At 35.1% G+C, this 19,629-nt stretch overlaps 1 protein-coding gene across 1 annotated transcript in view; it reads right to left on the bottom strand.

Annotated features, from left to right (window-relative positions):
• The window catches only part of DICER1 (dicer 1, ribonuclease III), a 45,751-nt gene extending 26,365 nt beyond the window's left edge, over positions 1 to 19,386 (bottom strand). Inside the window, exons 1-9 of the mRNA XM_010163607.2 lie at positions 19,321 to 19,386; positions 18,310 to 18,410; positions 10,321 to 10,513; positions 9,223 to 9,385; positions 8,645 to 8,775; positions 8,128 to 8,262; positions 7,152 to 7,312; positions 5,676 to 5,844; positions 3,066 to 3,538 (exon numbers count right to left, since the gene is read on the bottom strand). Of these exons, the coding sequence (XP_010161909.1) occupies positions 3,066 to 3,538; positions 5,676 to 5,844; positions 7,152 to 7,312; positions 8,128 to 8,262; positions 8,645 to 8,775; positions 9,223 to 9,385; positions 10,321 to 10,434 (1,346 nt within the window). The 5' untranslated portion in view covers positions 10,435 to 10,513; positions 18,310 to 18,410; positions 19,321 to 19,386. The remainder of the gene's footprint in view (positions 1 to 3,065; positions 3,539 to 5,675; positions 5,845 to 7,151; positions 7,313 to 8,127; positions 8,263 to 8,644; positions 8,776 to 9,222; positions 9,386 to 10,320; positions 10,514 to 18,309; positions 18,411 to 19,320) is intronic.
• Positions 19,387 to 19,629: the final 243 nt, after the last annotated feature.

Genomic DNA, 19,629 nt, shown 5'->3' with positions numbered 1-19,629 from the left:
TTCCTGGATTTAAAAGTATAATTACATTATGCAATCAAATTAATTATGCTGTAGCACGCTTAGTTGATTTGTTTTCAGCATGGACAGAACCTGTTATTTCTCAACCATAACAGGTTCTTGAACAGCAGAGCCAATAAAAATCAAGGGATTATATAAAAAAAAAAAATATATCACTCGTGTGTCTCACCATAGCCATCTCAGCATCTCTTTGCTCACAGCACATCCATCATGGCCATTACCTCAAGGACAGCCTGCCTCTGTATACCTCCAACAGTCATTCAAACCTCTCCCAGCTACATCCCTAGCAGTTCTGTCTCACATAAGAGGGGTGCTGTGCCAGTCCCCAGCTACATGCCTACTGCCTGCCCACAGAGCTGCTGCCAAACCAGATGGAAAATGGTAAAGTTCTCCTTGCCCTTTCTACTCTTGGAAAACTACTGAAATCTCTCCCCTTTACCTGGTCACTGTTTTAAACAAGATTTATGGGAACATAAAAGACCCTGAAGACCTCCTTCCTTTGCAATCTATTAAAACTGGAATGGATAGGGAGTATAGACAAGAGAATGGAAAAGTGGCAAATAGCTTGCTATCCTTAGGGAAACAGACCAGAAGGATCCTCTTGTACTAAAACACATGTAATTTGTTGGTTCAAGGCTGAATGGATTTGCATTTCTGTATGAAGTCTAGGCTCTTGAGACAGACATACTAGGAAAGTATGTGTTAATAACTAGACAAAAAAAACTATTTTTTTAAAAAATATTTTTCCACATGGCATTTCTGTCAAGTCATACAGCTTCAGTTTGAGCTCCTACTAAACATCTCAAACATTCTTACTCTATCTCACTTATTATAGAAATGGACAATTTAAAACATCTGAATAAATATTTCACTGCACACATCTCTGGCAAGTTCTTGAGAAACATTCAAGACTGCAACTTTGTGGTTAAAAAAGTATTATTAGTGGTAGATAACAGGTGGTGTTTTTCAAACAGATACAAAAACTTCTGCTTTCAGATCCCTCTCTAAGGGAGTTGAGTGGCACCGCAACAAAAATGGAAGAAAACTGGGCTTTAGAAAAAGATTTCTCTTCTGAAAAGGAGCTTATAGGCACCAGAACTCTACTGTATAAAACAAAGACAGTAAGTGAGCCACTTCACCATCAGTTGTGTGTAATAATAAAATAAAAAGTTTATTTTTTAAAAATTTATAATATTTACAATACGTGCAGTGGCTGTTGCTAAAGATCTCTAAAGAAAGATGTTAGTTCTATTTATTGCTTTAGAGAAAATTCCTGCCCATTTCTCCCAGAAAATACAAGAGATGTCACTAACTTTGCCCTTCCTCAGTCATCATGGACTTCATAAAATGGGGTTCTAGTCTCTAAATGCTACCATAATAAATAGATTTTTAAGAAAAATTATACTTCTGCTTTAACTTAGTTCTGTCTAACAATCCATACTGGATTACTGGAAGCTCAAGTGGTTTTGACATACTAATTAAAACACTTCCTTATTAAGGATGCAGTCTTTCCACCTTTATATACAGCTTAAGTACAATAGAGGCCCTTGAACTAAATCCACCCAACTGAAGCAAGTCTCAAGTGAGGTTCTCCACTGAAGGCTTAATTCCAACAGCCCAGGTGTGATGATCACCCAGTTATTTTGAGACCAGGTATGTTACATGAGCTAAAGGAGCATTTTGAGAGCCTGCTAGCTAGCTTTCACAAGTGGATAAAGAGTGGCACATAATTTTATATTTTGCTGACAATAATCTGTACCAAAGATGCTTAAAGATGGTAGAATTTAGTTACCTATTTGATCTAGACATCATATTCTGCCAGGTTCAACAACAGTTAAGATATAGTATAGTGCATATATCAGTCTACAAGAACACAGAGTGGAAAAAGAGTATAATTTAAATCACATTCATAACTTAATTGTTAAATTTTTTTCCATTCTCTTTTCTGTTTACTCCCTGTAGGATAATGAAATATTCAATTCAGCTCAGCAAAAATTTATCAGAATCTGGTAATTTTATTTCTTCAGGAGTTATTAACAGAACATGTTCATTTCACTGAATAGCTAAGTTTACCTCATATTGCCTATTTATGTAAACATAACTAAAAATGCAAAAGAGGCAAAGGAAAAAAAGATTGCATTCACAAAAAACACACCAGAAAGTCTGCAGATCAAAGAATATATTATGCACTCCATTTACTGACTCAGGCAAAAAGGTAACAACAGGAGGGTCATATTCAGAGGTATCCAGAATGCAATAAACAAATTGCACAGGACATTTAGTACACTATCAATAAAACCTACCAAAAACCAAAATCAAGATAGGTGAATAAATCAGATGTCATTCATGGTTTGAATAGCATTGAATAGCAACATGCAATAGCATGGTTGAAACAGCATTTAACAATCAAGTGTTATGTATAACTAACATGGATCATATTCAGGAACAAGAACTGATAAGGAACTAGAGCACTGCAAAGTATATATTGGCAAATATTCCAGAGCTCATATTTTTTTTGGTGGAGACTGTAAGAAAGTGCTTAGTGTTTGACTGAATAGGCGTTTTATAAACACCAACTGTTAAGGTAGCACTGGTAAATCTTAAGAGATATTTGTGCAAGGGCAAATTTGATTTTCTGTAGACTTGGATCATAAAATAATGTGATTTAGTAAGGTAATGGTAAAATTTCCAGAAGTATTGCACTCAGTAAGTTAAAGAGTTTTCCAGCATCCATTACAAATATAAATTTAAAAACTGATTAAGACAAATCAGTATATGGCTATTTTACAGGTTAAGTACAGTATTTAACATTCTGTCTTCTAAAGGAATCAAATCACAAACTTGGGTCCAAAACCAGCCCTTGAGTACAATTTTCAGAGACACATGCTCTTCTCATCACAGATTCAGTATGATCTCCTAAACCAACTTCAGAATAGAGTTCTGAAAATACAAGCCCTACATATTCATGATACTAGCATCCATGTGCTGGCAGCTAAGTCTGCCTTTTTGCCTTTTTTCAAGTAATTTTTTAAAATAAAAAGCTTTACCTATTTAGAACAACTGCTGTATATCTTCTTTCCACAAAAATAATTCCACATAAAATATTAGTAAAGGGAGACGGGAAATTAGTCTCTGGCTTCTCTTTCTCCTCAATTTCTTCATCCTCATCATCATCTTCAGAATCACTCCAAGACACATAATTATCCTGATTCCTGTTGTTATACCATTCAACACTTTCAAACTGCTGCCGTTCATATGGTTTATATTTGCGTAAGATTTCCAGCAGCTTTATTACTTTTGGGGTTACAAATTTCAGGTCAAGTGAGGCAGGCGAGAAGTGCTCTTCACAGAGTGCATGTATTTTCCTTAGGAAAGTGTCTGTAAACAATAAAAATTTCCTGTGCAGCTCCTCTTGTTCGTGTTTGATATACTTCTGTAGCTCTCTCACCATCATCCCAGCTACCTTATCTGCACACCAGGGTCCCAGAACAACCAACACAGCTCGACAGTCTGACAATATCTACAACAAATGAATTCAAGTATCAGTTCAAAGAGTACATTCATGAACTATTCACAGAATCACCATTTAAGACTGGGATCTTGTTTCTCACATAGCACAACCTTTGTAAGGACTATGACAATTATTCTATTATAAAAATATTTAGAAGTCTGCTTTTGTTATTCAGATGACTTTGGGAATGCTGGTGTTTTTCATGGAGCAAGTTTTCCCCTCCGCCCTAAATTACTACAACTAAACTTTGTACATTTCTGTACAAAAAAACAAGTTTAAAGAATATTTCACAATTTAGTGGAATTGTAATTAGAAATTTACCTTAGCATAATTATGCTAAAAAGGAGAGTAGTTCTTGAGGCAGCTAGATAAACAAAGCAGAAATTATTATCCTTTATATTTAACATAGAACTAATAAAATAAATGTGCTACTGGGCATTTGTTACTAATACTTGCCATGGTATCAAAAGTATCTAACCAGAAAGTTGTACAGTAGCCTTAGGGTAATCTTAGCAAGTCTAGGCTCTCAAAGGAAAAAAAAAATAAAAAATAGGGGTTTGTATGTGTGGGTGGAACAGGAAAAACAGAGAACTATATCCTACTCAGAGAGCTCAGCATAGGCACTGGAGTACCAACATCTTATCTGATGGAAGGTTTTTTCTTCCTGAATAGTAAAGCAGTCAAACAATAAACCAGGAATCCAGAAATGGGGTACTTAATGGTTCTCAATATCATTAAGAAGACTCGGGATTTAGATGTACTATTACAACAGAAGAACTACAACAAAACTATAACAGCAGTCCAGATGATACAGTTTGCTGCTGCTGCTTTAATTTCTCTCCCTTCTTTCCTTCTGTGAGGAAGTAAAGAACAGTTTATCAGTTTATTCTCTTTACACTATCCTCCCTGAAGTCTGTTAGCTATAAGGCTTAATTAAAGGCAAAATTTATCTAAACCAATTGTAACTGCACATAGAGGCCTGATGTTCTCCAGTGCCAAGAGGCACCTCAGGCTGAAAACCTATTTGATTGTTTTTTTTAATATGGGTGTCTCCATCTTCTTGAAGAGCTACTGGATCAGAAAACAAGCACAGACGATTACGTGCATTAGAAGCACAGCAGTTAATCTACTGTTCTGGACTATGCAAATCCTGGCAATTGCTGCCAGCTGCCAGCATTCCTTATCTATTTTAGCCTACTACATTTCAAGTTTAGCACAAAAGTAACCAGGACTTCCTTTTCCCACAGAGCTGTGATAGGCTGCCTTACACATCATCCTTCCCTCTGGCCCAAATAATCTTTTTCTGGACAGTGTTAGAGTGCTGAGTTTCTAAGAATGTTAAAGGAAATTGGAATACTTACGGCTGAAGAAAGAAATACATTCTCCAACTTCCTCATAGAGTATTATAGAAGTGTCACTCACTACTGACTTATTGTTAAACAAAGACTTACATACCTATGTAGTTGCACCTCAGGAGGCAATGCCAAAGAGGGAAAATAAGTCCAAGACGGGGAAAAAAAACCTGCCTGGACCCTGTGCGTGACAGGCGCCTGCTCAACACACCATACCTTCTAGACTCCATCATCTCCCATGACAACAGAGGAGCAAACACATAGAAAGTTAGGGGCAAGCTTGAGGTTCAAATGCAACTCCTGCAAGGTGTGGCACTAGTTGGTTATTGTTCTAAGATAAACTGTAGAAACTGTAGATCTATGGCTGGAATTCTTGCATGAATTTTTATTTTATGATCCTTTAATACACCTGGGTACAGTTTTTCCAAATACTTCTTGAGGCATTATTTCCTCTTTTGTACTGAATTATTCAAAGGTCATGAGAGATCATGAAGATGCCAAATTCTTGACTTCAGAAATACGGACCCACAACATCAGGGTGTGGAATTATTTTATTGCTTTAAGCAAATTTGAATCTCAAACTAGATGAAGTTCTAATCAATGGCTGACATCCAAGCCCCACTCATTTATGAAAAGACCAGCACTGTTATTGAGTACAAAAATCAGCAATATCTTTGCCCAGAAAATCTAGGATGGCTAGCTTAGAAAGTTTCAGTAATATAACATACATAGCAAAGCAAAACAGCAGTAAGGTTTCTATTCTCCAGGTTTTTCACATAGCTTAATATCCTTACCTGCTTAGAAATTAAGGTAGAATCTCTTTCTTTTGAATGTACAGATATGTTGCAGTCATGTAGAAAAGCAAGTGCTTCATCCAATTCCTTTAATAATCTTCCATACAACCCACTTTTGTCAGTATATGGTCCACAGTCTACAACAATCTCACATGGCTGAGAAGTATATCTTAATTGAGGGTAAAGATCAAGTTAAACACAGCTTCTGAAAGTCAGAGCTATTTCAGTCTGTTAAGGTTATACAGTAATAACAACAGCAACATCAAATGTATTCAACTACATTTCTTTCCCCAACATGAATCAGTAATGATGAATAGTTAAATACTTTAAAGTAAAAAAAAAAAAAAACAAAAAACAAACCTCCACTACCCCAAATACTTTATTCTAAAATACTGCTCTTTCTAATATACTCCCTAAAAAGGAGGTTAATATCACTATCTTCATTTCAAATATTGAAAAATTTAAGGCAAAGCAAATTGAATTCACTTGGCCATCATCTTAACTTTTGGTTTTCCAAAGTGTACTCTTTTGATATGCCAAAAAAATATAATCCACATAATGTTAATTTAGCTCTATATATACACATTTACATGAGTAATTGCTCTTCTTGAACAGCAGAGGTATGAGTGAGACATTCTTAAAAGCAAATGGTTCACACAAGTTCAGAAAAATGTATTTAGAAAACCACACCCACAAAGCACATGTTCCAGAACATGAAATAACCATCTTTGACTTTGAACCTCAGTTCATACAACACAGTACAGCTGGTGCAAGAAAACACGCTACATATGAATCGTTTCACACTGATTTTCATCTACAACAAATCATTCACAGGATTCTACATTCTGCAAGATCATAGAGGAAAACACCCTCTTGCTCTGCTACTTCAATATTTTTACTGCTTCCTGACATCTCCCTCTGTCTTTCATCAGCCCCTAAACCCAGGCTACTCATTGGGTGGGGGTGGGGGGGGCGGTGTAGAGTAATCACACAACTTTTCTGGCATTAAGGATATCTTGTACTGTGGATTCTGCAAGATTTTTCTAAATTAAACAGCAACATTATGGCATACACTGAACATGAACCAGTTACTCTCCAAACATAACAGTGCATTTCACAAGTTCAGAAATTTTTAGGTTGGTGGTGTGGGTTTTTTGTTGTAGCTGTTGGGTTATTTTTTTTGTTTTGGTGGGGTTTTTTTAGTTGTTTTGTTTTGTGGGGTTTTTTTAAACAATTACAGAAAAATCTCTGAATATCAAGGCCAATCAGCCTTTGACTGAACTTTAAGGAAATATGTACTTCAACACTGGTTACTCAAAAAGTAATTTAACATTCCCTCCCCACCCCAAATAGAAGTAATAGCATCACATAAACACAAACTTTCCTAATTAAAAGAGGAAATATTTCTACTCGTTTATTCCTCTATCCAAAATTAAAATGCAGGCATGAATTAACAGCTTTAATTGTACACAATACCTGTCTAAGACCACCAAATCAGTTGCAGTTTCAGCATTGCTTTTTAAAATTTTCTCCAGTTTCTGAATCTTCTCCTCTAACTCAGTAGGATCACATTTCCCATTTAAAATGGAAGCTGTTAATCCCAAGATTCGAGGACATGATGGATAATCCTCACAGATCTGTGAAGTAAAACAGAATTAAATACCTTAGGACAATTATCCTGCAAATCTACCATCAAGCTAACAGACTGCAAACTTAAGATGCTTAGATGGAAAGTAGTATTTCAATAGTAGGTGTTGGAAAAAGAATCAAACACTGAATTAATTATTGTCTGTTCTACTGACTAGAAACTGAGTAACATTTAGCATCAATCATCTTTAAAAGTAAAGAGTTACAATGTGGGAAAATATAAAGAAATAAACAGTACTGCACGGAACATCAATGCCACATTTACAACACCCATGTCATAATACTTCCACACTATATGAAAACTAAGTATCATCTGAAAAAACCAAGAGAGATGCTCTGGTTAAACTTGAATAGAGACTCGGAAAGACATCTATTATACGGGTTCCTTGTATTGTCTAAGCCAAATACTACATAGAGCCAAGAATATCCTGAAAGAGTCCTACAAACATCTCTAGAAATCAGTATTTTAAAAATAATAAAAACTGATCAGTGAATCCCATTCTCAAATATTTTACCAATTAATTTACTAAATTCTCCTAATTTAATACATTTAGCTCCTCTTTCAATGCCAGATTTTCCTTTAATCACCACTGTAAAATACAGTAAATACACTATTCTTCTATCTCATAACATCACTGATGTCTTCATTCATAACAGCAATTTCATAGTCCCAGAACATGCTAAAATATGGTTCCACTGATACTTTTCCTTGGTAGCAAAAGCTGTCTTAAACAGTTGCCACTTCTCCAGCCCTCCCATCTGACTCCTCCTCAATTATTAAAACATTCACATATTGGAAATCCACCTTCATAATTTCACGGTATGGGTGATCCTGGATTGCAAGATGGCACTCATCAAACACCAGAAGATTAATATTTGACAGGGATAAATATTCATTTCTCAAAACAGTCAAAGCAACATGACATGTCATAACCAGAACCTAGATTGAAAGTGGAAAAAAAGAAGTGTCAGTATAAAGTGCAAGCTGCCTTAGGTCAAGAGAACATTTAATTTTATCATCTTTTTTATTACCTAAACATCTTTTAATGGCATTTAAATTACCCTATGCACACTCAGAATTTCTTCTGTAATCATCACCACCATGAACCACAAAAGCCAGTGACACTGAAAACAAAGGATTAAATGGACAGCTTTTTAAAAAACAAACTGAGAAGCCCTATACATGTTTTGCCTCAAAATTCATATACAAATAACATCAATATACTGAATTTATGTTAGAAAAAAGTTAATGTATAACTGGAAGAAATTAACACTTCTGATCAAGCCTGACTTACCACTTATATTTGTAGTTAATACATTACCTGATGCTTAGAAAATTCCTGACTCCACTTCTCTTTTGTCCATGACTCAGTTACCTCTAAACTTGAATACTCTCCCACTTTAAGATCTGAATGTGTCCTGACAGCTGACACTTGTTGAGCAACTTGATTTTCTTAATAAAAAATTAAAAAAAAAAAAATTCACAATCACAAAAAGGTCTTTTCACACATTAATTTTCAAGATGTGTGTTGTATTACCTAGCACTGTGTTTCACAACAAGATCTTTAGCTTAGACTAATGTCAAACCAGGTGTACAGGGCAACTGCCTCCATGTAAAAATCACAGCAAGGAAACAGATTGGTAACTAAATTGCACTTCAGATTCAATGTCTTAATTTTAAACCAGGAAACAGAAGATGTCGGAGATAAACAGGTTGTATGAAATGGATTATAAGCAAAAGATGAAAGGTATGACAATCTTTAATCAGTTTAGGATCCTTGCTGTTGAAGGCTTTATGCAAAAGTTTCTCCCAACTTTGCTTTCACAAAACTTCTATTTAGGAATAATCCACGGAAGTATCAGCAGCATGTTTAGGAACTTAGTATACTTTTCCTCTTACCTGAGTTGACCAAGAACACAGTTCTTTTTCCATTTTTGTTGAAATCTCCCCTGATCTGATAGGACAGCTCTTTAGTGAGTAGTACTGCAATAAAAGTCTTCCCTGAGCCAGTGTTTAAGCAGACTATTGTGTTATGATCCAAAGCTGCTTCAAGCAGTTCAACCTAGGTTTAAAAAAAATAATAAAGTCCTTATTTGCAGCAATGTAGTGAAAAAATTTACACAAGTGGTAAATAAACTACAAACAAGTCACTAGTATCTCTAGAGATCTTTCCAGTGCCATAGAATGTGTCTCTTTCATAACAATGTATTGTCACAGTCTTTCAAAAAAAAAAAAATTAATACCACTATATGTCTACCTTCTAAATCTAAAATACATGTAGTATCACAATTTGCTATTTTAAGTAGCTTTCTAACTGTATCTTTTTAATAGATGATTCTGTTGCTAGATACATCATGTGAAGAAAGAAGCTTGAGCTTTTAAATCTAACTATATACAACAATTCAGCCGAATAAGCAAGGACACCACCTCAAGGCGATCTAAGCTTTTCAGTAGCACTAACCGAACACTGGCTTTCAGGCATCTCTGCAGTGCAAGGAGAACTGAAATTCTCGAACTCAGAAATAGGTTTTCTTAACAAAATGAACATCAGAGCACCTTGATGGGGTTTCTGACATTCCTGAGCTGCTTTGACCAGTATGTGAACCAAACGAATCAAGATTTACCATGTAGAAGACAGAAGGTCAGAGGGGAAAGCAGACATGATTGTATGCGTACAATCGAGATGTGCAGCGTAATGTTTACTGTGTTTGTCCCTAACAGCATTTTGCATAGAGTAGCAAGAGAATACTCAGCGTAAAAGCTGTTCTGCTTGTTAGAGCAAACTGAGAAGAGGGAATGGGGGATGTTACAAATGTAGAACACAGTCAAGCTAAAGAAAAAGGGAAACAATTATCTCCCAACAGGTGAAGCTCTGAGAGGCACATGCCTCGACTGTGTGCAACATGGCACGTTCTCCAGCTGCTCTGGTTCATTTTCTATTAAGTAAATGGATTTAATTGTACTTTTTTTCTGACATTACTGTATTATCACTAGTACCTGATATTTTCTTGGCGTGTAAATATTATCATGAATTGCTTCTTGTTGCCATGGTAGTCCAAAAAATGGACCCATTGGGGAGGAAGCAGGGGTCATGAGCTGCAGTCCCGCCATGCTGAGGGATTGCAAAGCAGGGCTTTTCACTCATTCATCCAGTGTTTCTTTCATTGCATTTTTGTTCCAGCACAGCTTACTATGAGAAGAAAAATAAACAGTATTAGATAAAGTCATAATATTAAGCAAGAAGAAAAAAATTAATCTAATAAAAGGACATCATTTTACTTTCAGTAAGTGCTAAATCTCATACTATTTTCAACAGAAAATGTTAATTATTAAGTGGAAAAGTGCCTATAAAATTAAGTTATGTGTTTATCAAAGTGCTAAAGAAATTCAAAAGGAGCTGTACTTTACGGGGCAAAGTTCATTTTAGGTATTTGGATTTACATACATACATTTCAGAATAAAGTTCCATTTATGTTCTGACAGAATCCTGTTTAAAATATCTTTATGACCAAATTTAGTTGTTTTAGCTTTACTTCAAGAAAGAAAAAGATTGATTTTCTAGAATACAGGCATAAATAACAACATTTTCCATTTTTCTTTCCAACGCACATGCAACAGGAACTTTATTCTAATCAGTGGGAAAAGAACAGGAACTATAGGAGAACCTCAGTATCTTCAAATCAACAGACTATGATAAGTTTATCTGTTTAGAAACTGTCAGAAGTATTACAAATAATTGCTGATTACTCTGATAAGGACTAATGGAGAAAAGGACCCTTATCAGGTTCATAGAATCAATCATAGAATCATAGAATGGTTTAGATTGGAAGGGACCTTAAAGATCACCTAGTTCCAACCCCCCTGCCATGAGTAGGGACACCTTCCACTAGACCAGGTATAGCAAACAGCAAACATTTTTAAAAACCTCCAGTGTGATAAACAAACCATTCACAACTTGATGACAACTACGAACCATCACTGGAAGTTTTTAAAAATGTTTGCTACTTGCTACCTGTCAGGAATGATGGGGGGGGGGAGGGGGAATAAATTCTACCCAGGGAAACTGATTAAGGCCTGATAGTATAGAAAAATATTGCTGAAACAGAATACAAGCATACTGCATCAAATCTAAGAAATTTTGAACACTTTCCCTCCCTTCAAATCAGATACGTACTCTATTCAACAAAACAATATTTTCAAAAGTTAGTTTTCCTCAAAATTCCTAGATGCTCTATATTCATTTTAGCATTAGTCTCAAAATGAGAAATGCATAAAATCAACAATGCTTTCAAATTTAACCATTCATTAGAAATACAGAAGGAAAAGCTAATTATCATCCTGTTGCACAGAAATGCCATTGCTTTTCTATATATCAGGAAAGTTGGTTAAGTTTCACAAATGTACAGAAGATAAAACTGAGAAAAGTATGATATGGTATCTAATAGAAAAAAATAACCATTAACAGTCACGAGAAATAACTGCCTTGAGCGGTTAAAAATAAAGCAGTGCAATTTAAAAAAAAAAAAGTATTCCTTTATTTTTGTACCAAGATAAAATTTTATTTTCTTTAACATAGTCTTCAACTAATAAAACATTGTAGCTCTTTGTTGTATAGTCACATTTCAAGCTGAATATTATAACTTGGGCCATGTCTAAACACTGATTTATAGTCTAAGTCAATTAACATTAAATAACTACGGGAAGCTCTGACAAAACAGACCAAACCGATTCTCTCTAGTTTTCCATCTCAGATATATCTTGTAAAATAAACAGAAGATAATACATAGAATTACATTATCACTTCTCTTGCAGATTCATGCAGAATGTCACTTTATAGAAAGTAGTCATAGATAAAGCATTGTCTCAGTTTTTACCAAAGGGAAGGGGGAATCTTGAAGGACAGTGTGGTTAAGTTGAAGTAATATTGTTCTGATCCATTATAAAAAATTATTTCTCTTTTGAAGACATTCAGTAGCAAATGCTGCTTAGTGAAAGAGGGTAAACATAACCTCTTGGTCTTTGGCTCAGCAATCAATGTACTTTCTCCTCCATCAGAAATAGCATTTCTTTACTAGGAGAACTGTGTTGATAATTGCTGGAATCTTGTCTGATATTTTAATCTGAGCTTCACAGAAACTGTTAAGAGTGAGAAGACTAAAGGAATGAATATACATTTTCACAGGATATATTAAAGAATGCTCTTGACATTGCAGCTGGGTTTTTTTTTTTCCAGTTTCTTCTGAATGAATCTCCAAATTCATACAAATCTTCTCACTTACTTTTTAGTCCTGCAACCTAAGCTACAATTTCAGCCCAAGTCTTTCAGATTATCTAAATAGATAAAATGGATCAATATAATACTGGTTTATGTAGCTGCAAACAGAAAACAACATAGTCTACGCACATCATAAAAGCATTAATACACCATTATTCATTTCAGTTATAATGCAAAAAGACTCCAGTAGATTTAAAAATTGCTTTTATATACTTCAAACAATACATACAAGAACTTGCAGGTTCTGTTCTAATAATTCAACTAGTAACTTCAGAGAGCATTCAAATCTGGCACAACCAAAAGATGTTTTTATTCAATCCCTCTTTGAACTAGTGGCTTCCCGGGTGTTCCCCCACTGGGACTCCACAGCTCTCGGTCACAGGAGACAACCAGCAGGAAAGATCTGCACGTGCGACACAGTTGCACATAGCAGAGATGATCATCTTTGGTATTCTGATCTACTGCACATTTGCACATCAAATGTACTGACGTTAATCAGTATGTGACTAATCAAATCAGTCATTTGGCAAGGACAGTAGCATGATACACAATCTTTGCCAGCTACTTGTAGAAAGCATCTGGAAACTCTGGGTACTGCTAACGTAAGTGAAGCTTTTGTATGAACTGAGAGCTTCGGTGTGTAAGAGCAGACAAGGGAGAAAACACAGGGAAAGGTCTGTCATCTCTGACCCTCCCTAAACTTATAGATTAAGCTCCCCCTTAATATACCTAGCTTCTCTATTTATATTCCAATGAGTACTATGCTAGTTGGTAATCCATACAAAAAAAATCCTTTGAGGAACACAGAAGTCTTTTATCATTACCACAATATTGTGTTAAAATGGTTGAAGCACGTTTCTCCTCTTACATATAGCAATGCATGTGGAAACACAATTCGTGTTTGCTTTGCTTAAAATGAGACCTGGTCACAGCCATCATAATTGCTCAAGGCTACAAGGGACCAGAAAAAAAATAATCAAACCTTTTCCATAATAAAAGCTAAAGCCGAATCCCCAATCATTCTTGTATCTTAGCCCAGCCACTTCAGTTTTATACATCACATTAGATCAGCAGTGCCTCCTCTTTGTTTACTATTCCACCTATTTTGTCTTTCTTTCACAAATCCTACGTACACCTTTGGGAACATAGAAAATAGCTATATTGAATCACCAGGAGGGAATGAAGGAAAGAAAACCAACCTTATTGTAAAAGGCTGCTAATAAAAAACAAGCATAGGATCTAATATTCACAAATAAGGATATCTCCTTTGCTAAACACTTCGTGACAGTGATTCTAAGTCAGCTACCTCACTGCAAGAAGCAAGGGGCTTTATACTTACGTATGGTTCCAGCTTGATCTGGAAGAGCTGTGAAACCACTTATACTCTAAACTACAACTTTGCTTTCTGCCTATCCTCATGAAAGACCTGCCCTAAAATACAATCACCTCATCAAGATCAAAAAGCATTCTCAAAAAAACCTCTCTGAAGTGCAAAGGAAGAAGTACACGCACATTTGTAACTTGAAAAGTAAGCACAAGCAAAACAATATTGTCTGCCGCTGTTAACCACACTATTATTACCCTGCAATGACAAAAAAAAAAAAAGAGGATAATTTAGCTATGATAAACTGCATAATTAGTAAAACAATAGAGTTAAGCTCAGATGAGGCAGAACGCACTTGAAATAGCTTAAATTCCCTCCTAATGTATGCTAACTCAGGTAAAAAGTTCTCCCTAAACCATCAATGCTACTTCCTGCTGTGCTTGTTTCCTAGTCCTGGCCTTCATTTGTATTGGAAGTATGTAAAATCTGGCAAGATCAATGTCAACGTTATTACAGGAGTAAGCCAGAATAATGAAGCAATTGTATCATTCTAAGTCTCTATTTCAACAGCAAGGAAAAATATCAAGTTCTTCAATAAAAGAAAAGCACAGGACCATTTAGAAATAAAAAGGGAAAAGACTCTACTTGAAGAACAGGTTTTAAATTGAAAACATTTGAGATGTAAGTATACGTGTTCAGAATCTGTGGACAGAAGTTAATTGAACCTAGCTAAATGAAACTAGCTAACAGAGAAGCAGATAAAAAAACCAAACTAGTCCTGCTCAGCCACTGTGAGTAACAAAGATACCTGCTAAGATGTTCCATCTTTATACACTGCATTATTTGGAAAACTTTATACACTGCATTATTTGGAAAACTGACAGAACAAGAAACTGTAAGAACCTGCTGAAGCCAAATTTGGAGGGAGAAACACAGGAAACAAGTCCTCCTTTCTGTGGCTTTAGACGAGGTTACAGAAGCTCAACAAAGCTGCACAGTGCCCAAGTTTATCTGTTCTACTAAAATAATACTGAAAGGTCTAGTTTTATGGCCATCAATCTTGACAGATTTAAGAGCAAAATCCACAACTCAATGTCCTTATTTTAATGCACATTTACGTCAACAGACAGTAAACTGCAGAGCTAAAACAAACCCCTTGTTCCACCACTTAAAGAACTTTATTTCAGAAGGGCATAAGGTTAGGAATAAAGAGCAAGTAACATTTAATAGCAGTCTCTTCCAGTCTACAATAACTCTGGAACTGTGGTATAGGTTTTTCAGTCATGGGACTATACCCAAGTTGAAGTGGTTCCTTGGTGCACAGAAGAATTTCAAGGAAACATTAAGGAATAACAAGCCAAATCAAGTAGGGCACTCACCTGGAAGAAGACATCCTGGATCTAAGGATCCTTTTAAAAAGCAGGATCCTTCTAAGCCTGCTCCAAGGACTGTTTAAAACATTTACAGAATGACACACTGAAGTAAACAGAGAAGAGACTGGGGAAGCATCTTTCAAGTTTTTACCACTATTTGCATACGTAGGATGTGCTATATTCCTACCAAGTTAATGCAAAACTACAACTATCTCCTATTAACAACAAAAATTTACTACTGCCATACAAATGTATTTCATCTGCTTTCTTCGCTAACACTGATGTGTAAACTTATACCAAATATAATCTTTGAGATATAAAAATTATTTTTAATGCTTTAGGTTTTCATGTTTGTCAAGGAATGTCTAATTTACTCTCTAAAACCACACTCAGCATCAGCCAAAAAAAAAAAAGTTAGCCTCAGGGGGTAGGAAAAAAAAAATCCACTTACTCTAAAGTAAATAAACCACAATCTATACAAGATATATGAAAAGAATCTTGCTGCTTGAATATTCTCTTACACTAACACCTAAAGAGCCTGAATATCATGTTCTTTATAGTAATTTTTATGTCGAGTGCTACATGAAACAACCCGCTGAAAGATCTAACAGAAAATTCTTACTTGAGTAATGCAGGAACAAACAAAGAAAACTGTAAAATATTACATATATAAAGCACACATAGAAAATGAATGTAAATATTAACTCACAAAATGTAAAATATTCACTGACACTGAGGATGTTCTATACATACTACTGCAGAAGCTGCAGTAAAGTGACTACTTACAATATAAGCATTCAGTGGCAACAACTGTTGATACCCAGTGAAGAGAAGGTCAACACACAAGATTCTTACATCATCTGGTTTCTAAAACTGCATTTAAAAGTACACTTTTTTTCAAAAGGATTTGACTTTTCTGTGATAGTCCAAAAGTATTACAAAAGTGTATTTGGATGAAAAAACCCAAAACTCAAACATCTCAGAAACAAGTGAAAGTTTCATTTTCATGGGAAAAGGGGTTTTTCCCCCTTAATTTAGCAACCAATATCTAGGACACTCTGAAAATTAAGCATCAAGATTTCTGCTCCCAACTCAAAAGTCAAAGTTTCTAAATGGCATAATTTGGCCCAGAAGGTCTGAAGTAAGGAAATACTGTTAAACAACCTTATTCAATGAGATGAATCAGAAATCTCTTTTATATTGTGCTACCTTTAACATACAACACAGCTGCATGAGACACTCCCTATCTGTAATTCTTCAAAGACCTTCACACCATGCATTGCCTAACAGTAGTTTTTACACCTGGTCTTATAATACTCTTAAAGGGGGGAAAAAAAACCAAACCCAAAACTGTATTTCAGATCCGTTCCCTTTCAAGAAGGGCAAACAGAATACATCAATGCTTACAAAGCTCAAATGTGAGCATTCCTATAAGAACCAGCTTCCCTGGTTTCCACAGCACAACCATCAATTTTCATTGTGAATGTCTATCTTGAACTAGAATAACTTTATTTGTTCTATTTTTCTGATACAGAACCAGTCTAACAGCACAAGCAGAACGTTGGTCTCTAACAGCACACCATGACATACCAAAGCAGCAAAGGCTGCTTTCCATTGTTCAGGAAAATTTCATTAAAGAGCTTTTTAAATGAAGATTATACTGAGGCTCTACATTTGAATGAGCGATGTCTGAAGCATTTCTACAAGCAATATAGTACATAGCTATCAGCTAGAAGCTGGAATTCCTGACAGACTCCTCCTAAATGTCTATAGGAGAGAAATGGAGTACAACATGACACTTAGCAGACTCAGGAAAAAAAAACAACCCACAATGCCTTAAATTCTTCATGTAGTGTTCAGTCACCAGCATGAGCAAACCTGGATTTGAGGCAAAAGCCTAATAAACACTTTCTGTTGCAATTAGTCAGCAAGGCACAGTTCACACCAACAAAGTTATGCTGCTGTATGTTATAAGTGTCTCTAAAGCAAAAGGATTATACCACTATCTATCAGCACAACATATATGGGCTGTAGGGCATTTACCAGTACAGAAATAAAATGTGAAAACAAAAATCAGTTTTCTAGCACAGGTATAGTGACATCAGTACATAAAGCATTCCCAATGCAAGTTTAGAAAAAGGATGGTTTTTCCTGTAACAAATACAGACACACAGCCAGATTCTGGAACAAACTATTTCATTTTCTAAAATAACGTGCCAAGGCCCCGTGCAACAGTCCTAACTACGCAGCTGCTTAACCAGTGGTGCAGAACTGGTGCTCTGCAGATTCCTCCTCTACTCCCTCCTTAACACACAGAACTAAGGTAAAACTTGAAGTGTATGGCACCTAAGATGCAGGGCAAGGTGATGACCAGTGAAACTTGATAACATCAAGAAAACAGAAATCTGTTTAACTATATGTCAATTTTTCTTCTATCTTTAATCAGATAAGCCCTTTTCCCATTTTTGCTGAACTCATAATACAAACTGAAGCGTACTATTGAAACGAAGGCCGTAACAATTTACCTGTCATTTCTCTTCCTCACCACTTACTTTGTAGCTTCTACGTGCAACATATAAATTCAATTTTAATTCTAACTCTTAGTATCTACCCGATTCCCACTTTTTCTTTCTTTCTTTTTTTTAAATTGATCACATTTCACCAACACAACCACATTTGAATATAAAATCCACAAGAAATATTTAAACACACACATCCTCTTAAAAAATAACTGTATTTCTAATCATATTCAGCTTCATTTGAAATATCAAAGCATGTGTTTCATGACAAACTTTTTTTTTTATTTATGCCATTGTTATAGCTAACTATCTGTGGATAAAATAAAGTAGCTACTTTCAATATTCTCTCCAAAGAAATTCACAGTAAATGTCTATAACCTCACATATGGAAGTTACTTTACTCTAAGGTCCTGAAGAAGCTTTAAATATAAAACAGGAGAATACAGTGATGTGACACATAAAAACCTGCTTCCCCCACATAAAGCAGAGTCTTACCGTTTTAATTTCCGCAATCTCTGTACTTATTCTTCCTGAATCGCATTTTGACATCATGATATCAGCTTGTAGATTAATCACATAATTTGCAAGCTTCGGCTCTTAAAAACAACAACAACAAAACCTATGAACTATAAAAATGGTTTGAAAGGGAAACTACAATAGCAGGGTTTATTGTGGCAATTCAGTTGCTTATAAACATTTAAATGTGTCAATCCTACACTATGACTTGCTGGCAGAAAATGATCTATTTAAGTCCATGCTGAACATGAATTATTTTAGAACTTATTAGAAATAAAAATTTAAAAGAGTGATTTAAAAGCTATTTTTTGGTAGTTTAAATGTGCAAGGAATACATACTTCCCTAATCCTACTTACAGGTTACTATGATTAATATTAATATGTGGTTCATGTGAGAAATGCAGTAGCAGTATGTTCTACATAATTTTATTATGTTCTGTATAATTGCACTGCTTTTATACATGTGCATGTGTTTTCATTTCACTTCAGATAAACGTTATAAAAAAAATAAAATCAGAATTCAAATTCCTTTAGAGTATTTCAATTTGAAGCCACAGTTAATACCGTAAACTCAAGAAAAATCAACAATCACTTATTCCTAAGTACATTAATCCATGCGTTTTTTAATAAAAGTAAAAATATTGTGCAATTAAGATGGAGATTTGCATAAAACCACATTTAGCTATATAAGCAAAATCTGGAAAGACTTGACAAAGAATTTCATAGATATTTCTATAAAACTAAAACTTAAAACAAAAATACTGTATTTAAGCAGATCTACAATGTTCTCAAAGCTGTAAAATAAAAAAAATTACATTATATATTCACCTAAAGTATGAGTTTTCCCAGACCCTAAAAAGGTCTTTTTTTTAAATCAGTACTGAAAACTTAAATGCAAAATAGATCTTGATGAAAATTTCTACTCCAATCAGTTCCATAAAGTTAACAAGAAGGACACTCCCAAGATTACTTCAGTATGTTCATTTTTACCTCAAAGGCTGATGCTGAGCTTTTCCAGAGTCTCCAAGCCTGTAATTTTGTTTCACCCTAGGTAACCTAAAAGGCAATATAAAAAGAGAGCATTTTAACATGAACTGCTATAAAAATCAATTGTGCCATGTGGTAGTCTGCTTTCTTGCATTTTAATATTTAGCTCTGTAGCAACAGCACATGGTCCTTCAAAATCTAATTATCATATGTCCTTTTTTGACTAGGGATACAGACAGTCAGTTGTCTGAAAGATCAGCCTTAGAGTGCTCAGGAGATATTTGCATATTTTGTTTTATCTGCTAAAGTAAT

The sequence above is a fragment of the Antrostomus carolinensis genome, unplaced genomic scaffold (genome assembly GCF_000700745.2).
Source record: "Antrostomus carolinensis isolate BGI_N321 unplaced genomic scaffold, ASM70074v2 scaffold18482, whole genome shotgun sequence".
Lineage (NCBI taxonomy): Eukaryota > Metazoa > Chordata > Aves > Caprimulgiformes > Caprimulgidae > Antrostomus > Antrostomus carolinensis.
The sequence above is the reverse complement of the archived record's forward strand: the minus strand, read 5'-3'. Positions and strand labels throughout refer to the sequence as shown.